Here is a 14106-nt window from a genome sequence, read left to right on the forward strand (position 1 = left end):
GCATCAACAATGAGACACGATCCAACACTGGCATTACTTATCTTATTTCAGTCGCATCCGACGTGACGCCTGCAATTTTGCGGATCGCAGCGGAATCGCCGTGCAGTCCTGCCCTTAATGTCAATCCTGTAAACAATCTACATAAAAACTCCAAAGCTTGATACTCCGAGAAAGAACATTAATGGTATATATACAAACACTTAATCCCACAAGTTTAGGTGAGTCCCTCTGACACTTCTATTGTGTACATGGGAAATTAACTGATTTAGTACATATGCCTTTTCAGAGCCCCCAACATAACCCACAACGTTTTGCTATTAATATACTTATTATACCTTTTGGGATTAATCCTTGCACTTAAAGCAATCGGCTCATCATTTTCTATTTTTGCTTCTTTGATTGCTGCTTTGCAACACTTGTAGTATTTATAATTGTTGTAACTTTAAAATGCATTATGTTTCTTGTTTTAGGAGCAAAATTAAAACAAATTTGCATGTGGCTGAGAAACACTGTATAATGAGTTGCCCGTTATCTCACAGTCTAGCAAAAGTTTCAGCTGATGTAAGCGAGAGGAGAGTTTCACAGGAAATTGCTGATTGAACTCATGTTGAAAAGGGGGCTACACCTCCCCTTCAAAATGATCCACAGGTTTTTATATACAGACATTTTGTCAATTAAAAGAATTAATTGGTCTGTAATGATTTTTTACTTTTCATATGAGTGTTTTGGTTATATCAGCAATTCTGTTAACTAATTAAAAAATATCAGTATTTGCTAATGAGAAGCTGCTTTGTTTCCAAGACTATTTGCAGATGTTTTTCCAAACCTGTTACCAGCTATATACGTATAAAACCACTACATTTCAGGAGTGATAGATGAAGCTGTATTTTTTCCAAGAGCGTGTTTTGTTTTGAGATGAAGACCTGTGAAGCATAAAATTATTTTTCACATTGGAAAGTGAGGTGGTAACGTTTGCATACAGGAAGCAAATGGACACCCTGTATTTTAAAGTTAAATGGATGCTTTAGAAAACCTAGTTTAATGACATATAAACTTGAGCCAAACCTTAGCTGCTGATATAGGATAGAATTTGTGCAGTTTTCTTGGTTGCAGTACCTTTTTTAACACCATGTATCCTTCCATAGCTTTTGTCTCGTACCGATTGCAATGAATAATGCAGGAAATTATCTTGGATGTTTTTCGTACGTTTTGCTTACTAAATGCTTTAGAGTTAATTACATTTTTAGTTCATCATTGCCTATGAAGTTGAAGGCTCTGATTAATGACAATGTAGTTTCACTGCTGGAAGAAAGTGTCTGGCAAATATAATGATCCAGTTATTGACTGGGTAACTAAAGTGAAGCATACTGCTTTAATATATTTAGAAAAGTGTGTGACATAATGACATGCAAGCTCCATAGTTTGAGTGTCAACAAAAATACATTAGTGGGTATTGTGTTGATATAACAATGTGTTTTATGGTAATATTTAGTAGACTGAGTAATAACTGACTTATACCATTTATCTGTTTTCATCTATGTATATTTCTTAAAGGACTAGTGACCTATTACACATTTTAACAGGAAATTGTCACTATTCTTCAATAAGCCCATATATCATGAAGATTTCCTAACATAGGTGCCCACTGCCCCCCCCATCCCACTGCTTACTAACTGAATTGATCTCTTAGACAGAGCAGCTTTGCCAGTGTTGTTGTTATTGGACACTGGCCATGTCTTGATAGGCTGGAGGAAGAAAATTAAAATGCTCTGAAGAATGATGTCATTCAGGAAGTTGCACTGTGACAGGAACCCCCTCTCTCCCCATGAATATCTGTGCTTACCCAAGACCCTGGACCAGTGCTCCTATTGGCTGAAAACTGCACTGTCCCTATCTACAACTGTAGGAGAGCAATTTTGTCATCCTCTTTTTCCCGGTAGCTCACTAATGCCCCATACAGGTCCATGTGTAGAGTAGAGTGAAAATTCAAACTTAGAAGCAAAATGCCAGCTTTTAACTTTTCATTGGAACAGCATAGAGGATCCAACACATAAGTGTTTAGGGGTAGTATGGGTGCCTGCACCAAATTGTTTATCAAGGCCAATGGGTGTATCCTGTACCCTCTCATTTTGATTGACCTAATTGATTATAAATACAGTCATATGAAAAAGTGTGCTGACTTAATTCTTTGGAGTTTTGTTTATCATTGGCTGAGCTTTTAAAGTAGCAGCTTCCTCTTAATATATAACATGCCTTATGGAAACCATAGTATTTCAGCAGTGACATAAAATTTATTGGATTAACAGAAAATATGCATCATAACAAAATTAGACGGGTGCATTCATTTGGGCACCCCAACAGAGATATTACATCAATAATTAGTTGAGCCTCCTTTTGCAAATGTATCAGCCTCTAGACGCCTCCTATAGCCTATGTTGAGTGTCTGGATTCTGGATAGCATTCGTCCATACAAAATCTCTCCAGTTCAGTTAAATATGATGGCTGCGGAGCATGGACAGCTTACTTCAAATCATCCCATAGATTTTCGATGATATTTAAGTCGGGGGACTGTGACGGCCATTGCATAATATTGTACTTCTCCCTCTGCATAAATGCCTTTGTAGATTTCAAAGTGTGTCTAAGGTCATTGTCTTGTTGGAATATCCAACCCCTGCGTAACTTTAACTTTGTGACTGATGCTTGAACATTATCCTGAAGAATTTGTTAATATTGGGTTAAATTCATTCGACCCTCAACTTTAACAAGGGCCCGAGTCCCTGAACTAGCTACACAGCCCCACATCATGATGGAACCTCCACCAAATTTGACAGTAGGTAGTAGGTATTTTTCTTGGAATGCGGTGGTGTTCTTCCACCATGCAAAGAGTTTTTTGTTATGACCAAATAACAAAATTTTTGTCTCATCGCCTGGCCATACAGATGTTCTTTGTGCACATTGAGCTGAATTGTAGAATGATGTACAGATACACCATCTATAGCAAAATGTTCTTGCAGGTCTTTGGAGGTGATCTTTAGATTGTCTGTAACCATTCTCACAATCCTCCACATATGCCGCACCTGTATTTTTCTTGACCAGCCAGACCTGTGTTTTACAGCAACTGTGCCTGTGGCCTTACATTTTCATTCCTTACAGTTAAAACTGACAGTTTAAACCTCTGAGATAGCTTTTTGTAGCCTTTCCCTAAACCATGATACTGAACAATCTTTGTTTTCAGATCTTTTGAGAGTTGCTTTGAGCATCCCATGCTGACAATCTTCAGAGGAGAGTCAGATACACCTGACTATGAAGTTCAAGGCTTAACGAGCTAATCCAACCAATTTGGTGTTGGTAGTAATCAGAATTGAACAGTTACATGCATTCAAATTAGCAAAATTACAAGGGTACCCAGCTTTTTGCACAGCCAGTTTTTTACATGTGATTTAATTTCACACAACTGAATACTGCTTCACTAAAATCTTTGTTCAGAAAACACCCCAGTACTCAGATGTTCCTGGGAAATGATAGACATACCACTGTTATCTTGTTAAAAGTGGAGTAAATTATTATGCAGGCTGAGAGAGGTTCCCAAACTTTTTCATATGACTGTACCTGGCCTGAAATAGTGTAGCTGGATTACTGAAAAACAGTCATTTGCTAAATTTTGTGAGAGAATCTGTAACATAATTCAGATATATTTGACAGTTTAGAAGGTAGAGATATTGTCAACATTTACCATTTTCTAATTTTCCTCTTACATTTCTTGTTTAGGAATAGAATGGAAAGAAGATCAAGAAAAAGATCTGAAAAATGTTCTTCAGAAAACTCACCAAGATATTCCGTTGGTGTTTGTCAGTGGTAATCATGACATAGGCAATGCACCAACCCCTGAAACAATACAGGCATTCTGTAACAGTTGGGGAGATGACTACTTCTCTTTCTGGGTTGGTGGAGTTTTCTTTCTTGTTCTCAACTCTCAGCTGTTCTTTGATGCGTCCAAATGCCCGGAACTTAAAGAACGCCATGACCGTTGGCTTGCCTCTCAACTAGCCATAGCCGAGGAGCGGAAGTTTAAACATGCAATTGTGTTTCAGCACATTCCTCTCTTCCTCCAGAAAGCAGATGAAGATAATAACTATTTCAACATTGAGAAGTCTCTCCGACAGGAGTTATTGCAAATGTTTCATAAAGCAGGTATAGTATTTAACACTAATAAGTCTGAGGTAACAAGTAATATTAAATATAATCCTGTTTAAATTTGCAGTGTATTATTTTTGTTGGGTCTGAGCTATAATGTATTTACCTGAGGAGTTTGATATTGCTTTCATTTATAACCCTTAACACTATGATTTCAAAGCCTTGCAAAACAAAGCTAAATCCAGACTGTTTCAAACAATTAACACTAGGCAAACAGTATAAAAACTTGTGTAAAACAAATGGCAAATTCATCAAGTTGTGTTTAATTTTACTCCACCCGAATGCTGGATTTGACACCTTTACTTTACACTACTTCAGACCTTGTGTAATCTTTTAAATTCGATGGGAAAAATGTATTTAGAAATAAAACTTTATATAGAATGTTGGATCCCAAATGTGTGAACCTTTTAGGAGATAATAGATGCATGCAACCCTTCCTGCCGTATAACCTTTCCTTGCATTGCATTAAAAGAGATCTTGGCGGCATTAAATTCATTCCCCTTATGGAAAGCTCCCGGAACAGATGGTCTGCCAATCAAGTGTTCGTATATAGTTTGTATAGTTCTCCAACAGCTATATAGTGTTTATCAGAATGTCTTTTCTCTTGGTTGGCTTCCATCAACAATATATGAGATCTGCAATAACTCTAATTTTTAAAGAAGATAAATAAAACAAACTTGTGCAACTCCTACCGGCCAATATCTTTTCTTAATGTTGATGCAAAAATACTGGCTAAAGTAAGGTACGGTTAGGCATACAGCTTGCCAAAGGGGTCAATAGTATTATCTGTCTAGATCAGGCAGGCTTTATGCCAGCAAGTCATTAGCATATAACATCCTGAGGTTATAAACAAATTTGCAAATTAAACATGACAATACTGGCCCGAGGGTTATTGTTTCATTAGACTTGGCTTAAGCATTTGATATTGGGCAGCATTTTAAGCTTTTGGTTTGGGGTTATTTTTATTTTCTAGTGAAACTGTTGAATAAAGTTCCAGTTAATAATGAGTTTTCATGGAGTTTTAAGTTGGGGCAAGGTACTAGGCAGGGCTGCCCTCTTCCACTCTTATTTGGATTGGCAACATAGCTCCTAGTACAGGAGATATGGAATTATGCCTGTATTATTGTTTCAGGAGAGTATTGGTTCAGGAGCGTATTTCTTTATATGCTGATGATATTTTTCTTTTCCCGCTCTAGGAATTGTCGGAAAAACACAAATTTTTAGAGGTTGTAGAGATATTTGTATTTTTTGTCGTATCATTTTTGATTCACAGCATTCATAGTTTTAAAGAAAGTGAGTTTAGTCATGGTTTCAAAAACCTCTAAAACCAATAAATTCTGACCTTGATAAATAAGCCTCTAAGTGTGCCAATAATAGCTGAGTTGTTTTCTATAAAGGGGTTTGCGGTTGAAGTCCCATGGAAAAAAATTACTCCCTTTCCTAAAACAGTAAAGCAATGTAACAAGCCCATTAGTTAGTTGGTAAAATGTGGTAGAAGTTAACTGGTAGTAGTTTAGTATAAAAGCTTTAGAATTAAATGGCAGTGTTCTCAATTCTTTGTTTCTGTTCTCCTTGAAACAGCCCTTATCTTTGTTTTATGCATGGATTTTTCTTTTTAAACCTTCCTGAATATTTGTACATACAAAGTAATTTTGATAAGAAGTTATTAAGGCAGAACAGGTCCAGTTATTTTCTCATTTAGCATGTCGTACGGTGATAATCAATTTTCAGCACATCTTTTCCAAGATTGGCTTTTCCTTTACTTGGACTTGTGCATACGTTGAGGCCCCAAAGACAGACTGCAGATAATGAAATCCATTTCACAATGTTCTACTCACTTTACCAGTTCTGACTTTTGAAGTTTAAGGAGCTTAACATTTTTGAACATTTAATATTTATTCCAATTTTCTGAATGTAATGAATACAGAGATATAATATTCAGGCTCTTTGATGCAAGTCTTTTTTTCTCTCTCAACAAATTGTTGCTTCCTTGCATCTCAATACTCTTATTGGAAGTGTGTAAGAAATGTAAACTAGGTCAACCCGTAATTATGGAAAAAGCAAAAGGGGAAAGGATCTCAACTATAAGTAGCGTTCTAAAATTGGCAAGATCATATAAGAAATGCAGGGCAAATGCAAAGATATATTTACACAGTAAAAGGGTGCTGTAAGAGTGCCCTCCTTAATGTATTCGGAAATTAGAATTCATTTTTATCCCAGATCTACAAATTTATGAAAATCAGAGAATTATTTCTGTGCTTGCTTAAAATGATATGCAAAAGACGGAGATGTCTGGGTACTACGAAAGTCTTTTAAATCTTTAAATGAAGCTACAGCAAGAATCTGGTTCTGTGCCATGTCGACAGGTTAATTAGTAGTACAGTTCTGGGACCTGTTATCTAGAATGCTCAGCACCTGGGGTTTTCCGGATAAGGGGTCTTTTGTAATGTGGATCAATATACCATAAGTCTACTAGAAAAAACAATTTAAACAATAATTAAACCCAATAATGAATACATTTTTTTCCCAATATAATTAAGCTACAGAGTACTATATAAAGTGGATGTATCTGTTCATCAGTGAGGTTTGGAAAGCAACTCATTGATGCAGCCCTTTCCCAAAGCGTCTCACTAGGGCCTCCTTATGATCCAGTTTTTGACCTGGGTGCCTCAATTGTTCCACCTTGTTTCTGGCCAGATCAGGTAAAAATGTCCTTCTTTGCCAACCTCACCAAACAAAAAGCCATGTATGTCCATCTTAAATTAGCAAGTAGGGAATGTCAAGAAATTTAAATGGAGTCTATCTCCCATAGACTCCATTTGAGCAAATACTCAATTTTTTATTTTTCTCTTTAAATATGAAACAGCACCTTGACCTTGATTCAAACTAAGCTGCATGAATCCATATTTGTAGCAAAAACAGTGCTTTTGGGTTTATTTAATGTTCAAATTATTTTTAGACTAAGATGCAGATTTATTAAGGTTCAAGTTGTGTTTTCTATGAAAACTCAAGTTTTCGTGTTAATTTTTTTGATCAAAATTCACATTTTCGGGATTCCAAAAAAACTTCTACTTTTTCGAGATTTATTGTACCCGTGGAAATAAACTGAGGAAGGGACATGTGGTCCCAAAACATTTGATCAAAAATGCAGTGTCTGTAAGCACTATGGAATAAAAGTGGGATCACCCCCGTTGCAGCATATTAAGGTATTGGTGTTTTTCCTATCTTGTCCATGGAAATAAAATCTGTCATGGTCATGTAGGAGTCAATGGCAGAGGTCCCTTGAACCATTTGAAGATATTAATACCCTGCATAAGTGTTCCAGTTCTTTTGGAGGATTTTGCCCGAAAACTCAATCAATTCAAGTGATTCGAGGTTTTTCTGCCAAAAACTCGTTGAATTCGAGTTTTCGGTTTGTTAATCCAAACTTGCTCATTTCAGTTTTTCCCATTCGATTTTTGTTTTTAAAACCAAAAACCATTCGAGTTGTGAGGTATATAAAACTCTAGAATTCTACCATTGATCAATAACCCCCTTAAAGTAGGGAGACACAAATTACGGAAATATCACTTATCCAGAATACCCCAGATCCAGAGCATTCTGGATAATACATCCTATACTCGTATTCTGTATGTAAATTGTATTAAAAAAACAAATTAACTCTGAAAACCTTTTCCAAATCCATAAATTCTTTGTAACTTGAATTGCATTAACACCATTTTTGTTAATTAACAGGGCTTAGTAATGGGGTGTTAGATTTAATAGATTTTAATACATATACCACCCCAGACTTATAACTGAATATGTATTTTGCTAATTATACTCATCTTACAGCAAACAAGGACAATCCAAAACACATCCCCCTTTTTTAATATTTCTTAAAAAAAATTGTTTTTGCAGATTCTTCCCTACCCAGTTAGATTTATGGATGCAATTTAAACCTTTTTTCTCATTTGCCCTATGCAAGGGACATAATTTAAATTGTTTTATATAATTAGCAACACTGTATACCAGACTCTTTAATCAGCCTAATGATGCAAAGATAAAATATCTTTTTTTGTCAGTTATAAATATGCATTTGTCTCTATCTTGCAAAAACATTTATTTCCTTATAACATAATACATATATTATTTATCCAAATATTAGATAAAAGGCCAGCTGCGCAATTTCTGTCTGGTTCAGTAATTAAACATCTCTCTTCAATATGAGGTACTTTTTTAAAAATCAAGAAAATTTTACACAGAATAATGTTTTAAGCATAAAAATACTGAGGCAATTTAAAGTTTAGTTATTTGGTAACTAAATACAGTTAATTCTGTGTTAGACTAGCCATGCATTCCTAAACAAGTATTACTATTTAGATTTAAAGTTCTTTCAGACTAGACTAGAATAACACATACCCACTACTCATACAGCGTCACAAGCAAAGTATTCTGAAATCAATAGCATAATGGCACAGCCTTACTCACTACATACACGTATGGAATCTATTATCCAGCAACCTGTTATCTAGAAAGCCCTGAATTACGGATGGCTATATCTCATGGACGCCATTTTAATCAAATATTTCAAGATTTTTATAATCATTCCATTTATTTTTTTTTTTTTTTTTTTAGTAAAACAGTATCTTGTACTTGATCCCAACTAATTATATAATATATAATTAATTGTTATTGTAGGCAAAACAACCCTAATGACTTTTTACATTTAAAAAGATCTCCATCCCTTAAGTAGATTTAAGGTATGGAGATCTTTTTAAATATAAAAAGTCAATAGTGTTGCCTACAATAACGATTAATTATATATTAGTTGGGAAAATATGGAAAGATCCCAAACATTCTGGATAACAGGTCCTATACCTGTATTGCCTAAAAGCCCCATCATTTATTTTAAAAAATCAAAACTAAAGAAAAACTAAAGAAAGCAACAAATATGTAAAATAGTTCTTAAACCCATATACTGTAGATAGTGAAAGTCTAATGAAGTCTAGCGATTGAATTAGAAGTATTTATAATTTAGAGATTTTTATATTCAGAAGTTTTGTTTAATTTCTCAGTACTTAGTAATGATAGTACTCTTAAGTGTTTTCTATGTCTGATGCAGAAAATATATTATTCAATGAAATCGATGGGCTTTGTTGGTAATTGTATGTTTGTGTGCATCTTTATTGCTGAAGGTTGTAGAAAAAGAACCAAGTACAAGGTAAAGCTAATGTGCAAAGTATATCAACGTTATGCTTCGTAAATGGAAAGAAAACAAATATATATATATATATAATGTCAGGCCCGGATTTGTGGGAAGGCCACCTAGGCCCGGGCCTAGGGTGGCAGGATTTTATGGGGGCGGCATGCTGCTTAACCTCACCCACATTGATTCAAAAACAGTGGGAATGTACTGAAGATACAATTATTTTGTTAAATTTCCAGTGCGCCAATCCCTATTGCTCCGGTCCAGATGATAAAAGGGGAGGGGACAGGGGCGACAAAGGGCAGTGGGCCTAGGGGCTCCCACTATGTAAATCCGGCCCTGTATAATGTAGCAAGTGTAGTAATGTCAATACATACCAAATATAAGACTGTGTTCACATGAAACACAATTCACAAGTGCAGAGAGTAAGGGGCAGTACTGTATCAAAGTGTGAAATTAGAACTCACCACAGAAAAACTCACTCCCATTCTGTTCATTCCTATGGCATTTTTAAAAGCATATTTATCAAATGGTGATCCTAAAAATCCCATAGGAATAAATAGAAAGAGTTCTAATTTCACATTTTGATAAATCTGCCCCTGAAAGTCAACAACAAACAGTAAGATATTTGAAATTGTTTTTCATTTTTTATTATTTGTGGTTTTTATTCAGCAGCTCTCAAGTTTGCGGTTTCAGCAATCTGGTTGCTAGGGTCCAAACTACCTTAGCAACCATGCATTGATTTGAAAAAGAGACTGGAATATGAATAGTAGATGGCACAAATAGAAAGAGGAGTAATAAAAAGTAGCAATAACAATACATTTGTATCCTTACAAAGCATTTGTTTTTGGATGGGGTTAGTGATCCCCACTTGACAGTGAGAGCAGGAAAGCAAATATTTAAAAAAAAAAACAAAAACTATAAAAATAAATAAATAAAAAACCAAGTTGCTTAGAACTGGCCATTCTGTAACATACTAAAAGTTTACTTTGACTACTTTTAAGACTTTAAAGTAAAAACTTGCCTGGATACAAGATTAATAAATACATTATGTATTGTACTGTTGCACTATATCTCATTGAAAAACTTTAATTTAAAATGTAAAAGATTGGTTTACTTCCAGTGAAGGAATCATACCAGATCTTGCTTTTGTTCACTTCATTAAGAAGCTTTTCTGTGGATTTGTTGAGTTTATTTAAGATTAGTGTGTTAGCTTTGAAGCTGAGAAGAGTGGCATCTAAGCACAACCTCAATTGTGGTAGCCATGCCGTCTTTATTTTCTTATCACAAGCAATTCATGTTTTATCTAAAAATTTAATTTGTGTTCTCTTCTTGCTTTTAGTAAACAATTTTATCCTATTTACTACCATGTTTAGCATCAGTCCACACAGGCAGATTCGGGGAGATTTAGTCGCCTCTTCTTCCGGGCGACAATCTCCCCAAACTGTCTTTGCATGTCTTCCCATCCGCTATAATGAAAAGTCGCCTGCGCTAAAGCAGTTTTCTGAAGTTTCCTCGTGAGGCGACTTCGGAAAACGAAGTGCCGTATGTGCTTTAGTGCAGGCGACTTTTCATTATAGCAAATATGCTCATGTGGACTAACCCTTAAAGGGGACATATTCCATCCATTTTGGCTTTCTTTCAAAAGATCATACTTGATAAAAAATTGTGTTGCCTTCTATTTTGATACATCTTGGATCTCCTTTATTTAAAAAAGCTTTAGGCTAGGGCCAGACGATGTAAATGATTGCAGATTTTCCGCAGGCAGAGAATTTGCTGTCTGGCTGCTCCCCATGTTTCCTGAAGGCAGGATGGATTTTGGTGAAAAATGTCACGTTTTGAAACTGGAATCCACTGCATCTGCCAGCAATCGAGTGGAAACAATGCGTCCGGGTGCAGTCAGAGCAGGACCAGATGAGCAGCAAATTCTCTGCAATCATCTTGCTCTAGCTTAAACGTACTGCCCCTTTTCCTGGCTTCCACTTCTCGTCTTTTCAACCATTTCCCAAAGACCTGTGGCATTTTCATATTTACGCATATCTACGCACATCCAGTTGTAACGGAGTGGGCAAGTTGCTGGTTTGTCAAGCCCATCTCAGTGCTCTATTAAGTTCCATTAAGCAATGAGTTTAAGGGTGTTATTTACTAACTAAATTTATCTAATTATTTTATTAAAACAGTTGACCTAACTTACTTCCACGAATTGAACTCATTGATCAATAATTCTTCCTGAAAAAGGTCGGAGCCAAAAAAAAGTTGCAACAAATTCATGCTACAATTCATGCGACAATTCAAAATGTACAATTGCCGTTCCAAAAACTCATCAAATTGTCGCAGCGTAAATTTTTTTTTAATGGATTATCCAGAGCAGATCACAATGTCAAGAAACAATTTCAGGGACATCTGCCATTGACTTCTACATGAAGTTTGAGATTTTTAGCAGCTTTGGGGTATAATAAATCTCTAAATCTAAATCTGAGTTTTCCCCTTTTAAAAACTCGACCAGCTAAATTCAAGGTTTAAAAATCGGGCCCCTTTATCTGTGGTTACCAGAAAATGTAAACCTAACCAAAAAAAACAAAACATTTTGCTTGCTTGCCTGTTTTAAGTAATAACGTCTAATGTTTGCACTTCTTCCCATGTGCCGTTTCCTGCTTCCTCCTGAGAGCCATTCTGTCAGGGAGCCGGGAGCTCCCTCCAGGGAGGTTGTCAGGATCAAGGAGGAAGCCCTCTTGAGGGAACAAGGTCGCGGTGTCCAAAGGGTTAATCGAAGAATAATCTGAATCCAGGCAAGAGTTCAGGGGCAGGCAGATAAAGGCAAAAGTCCAAAGTCCAGGCAAGGGTCAAAGATAATAATCAGGAACAGGATAGCAAAAATAGCACACAGGGAACCCAGGAAATACTTTGGGGAAGATTTCCTATACTTGGGCGCCATCCTGGCGTCTAAACAGGCTTTTTATTTGAATTTGGCGCCTTAGTGACGTCATTGACGTCCTTGCGCCGACGTCGGCGCACTGACGTCATCGCGCCGGCGCCGCTTACCCACGTGGCGGCCATGGGCGCCGCCATCTTGGGAGCGACGCCGGCAGGAGAGGACGCGCCGCCCGGAGCTCCTGGGCCTGCTCCGGGCGGCGATCGTTACAGTACCCCCCCCTTCACGGGGGGCCTCCGGACCACCAGGACTTGGCTTCTGGGGAAACTTGGAATGGAACTCCCTCACCAGACGAGGAGCATGGACATCAGAGTATCCTTCCCAGGAGCATTCTTCAGGGCCAAAGCCCTTCCACTTGATGAGGTACTGAAGAGACCCCCTGGAGATTCTGGAGTCAAGGATCTTCTCCACTTCATATTCTTGTTGACCATCCACAGAGATAGTAGGAGGAGGAGGCTGGACAACAGAAAAGCGGTTGGAGGTAGCGGGTTTCACCAAGGAGACATGAAACACGTTGGGAATTCGCATCTCAGGAGGAAGCTGAAGTCTGACAGCCACAGGATTGATCACCTCCAGGATGGAAAAAGGACCTACGAACCTCGGACCCAACTTAGGAGATGGTACCTTCAACCGAATGTTCCTGGAAGACAACCAGACTTTATCACCGACCTTGTAGGGAGGAGAGGGTCTACGTCTACGATCTGCAAACGTCTTAAGAACCAGAGCACTCTTCTCCAGATTGGACTTGGTTGCGGCCCAAATAGCAGACATGTGGGCTGCATGGTCATCAGCGGCCGGAACATCGGACAACACAAAGTCTTGTGGGAAGGCTTGAGGATGTTGACCATACACCGCCATAAATGGGGACCTTCCAGTGGAAGTGTGGCAGGCATTGTTATGAGCAAATTCCGCCCACGGGAGGAGATCAGACCAATCATCTTGACAAAGGGAAACGTGGTTCCTCAAGAACTGTTCCAGGGCTTGGTTGACACGTTCAGCTGCCCCATTCGTCTGCGGGTGGTATGCAGATGAAAACTGAAGAACAATTCCCAGGTCTTTGCATAGGGAACGCCAGAACTTGGCAGTAAACTGTGTGCCTCTATCGGAGACGATCTCCACCGGGAAACCATGCAGGCGGAAGATGTACTGGATAAATAGCTGGGACAACTCCACCGCAGAGGGCAACTTCTTCAGAGGGATGAAATGGGCCATTTTGGAGAAACGATCAATGACAACCCAGATCACCGTGTTCCCACAGGAGGGAGGAAGTTCGACAATGAAGTCCATGGACAGGTGGGTCCAGGGACGGGAAGGAACTGGCAAGGGCTGTAGTAACCCACTGGGGCGGGAGTGGCTTGACTTAGATGTGGCACAAACATTACAAGCAGCAACAAAGTCTTTCACATCTTTGCGGATATCAGGCCACCAGACCAGGCGTCGTAAGAGTTCAAGAGTTTTAGCTGGGCCAGGGTGTCCGGCTTGCCTGGAGCAATGGGTCTGTTGCAGGATAGGCAGACGCAGCTCAGGAGGAACAAATGCCATCCCAATGGGAGTACCGGAAGGAGCAGAAGACTGACCAGCCAGGATTTGGTCGGCAAACTGTGGATACAGGGAGGCAATAATCTTGACTGGAGGGATGATTGGCTCTTGTCTTTCAGGAGAGCGGTCCACCGGAGTGAAGCTACGAGACAAGGCATCAGCCTTCCGATTCTTGGAGCCTGGGCGATAAGTCAAGATAAAATTAAATCGAGAGAAGAAGAGAGCCCACCTTGCCTGTCTGGGGTTTAGCCTC

General features: G+C 38.2%; 1 protein-coding gene across 2 annotated transcripts in view; it reads left to right on the forward strand.

Moving 5' to 3' along the window:
- Nucleotides 1-14106, forward strand: part of cpped1.L (calcineurin-like phosphoesterase domain containing 1 L homeolog) — a 40601-nt gene that overhangs the window by 17612 nt on the left and 8883 nt on the right. Inside the window, 1 exon segment of one of the 2 annotated variants that reach the window (NM_001114823.1) lies at nt 3769-4191. The exons of the other annotated variant lie outside the window; for it this stretch is intronic. Within the exon segment in view, the coding sequence (NP_001108295.1) occupies nt 3769-4191 (423 nt within the window). 2 annotated transcript variants of the gene reach the window in all.

The sequence above is a fragment of the Xenopus laevis genome, chromosome 9_10L (assembly GCF_017654675.1).
Source record: "Xenopus laevis strain J_2021 chromosome 9_10L, Xenopus_laevis_v10.1, whole genome shotgun sequence".
NCBI lineage: Eukaryota > Metazoa > Chordata > Amphibia > Anura > Pipidae > Xenopus > Xenopus laevis.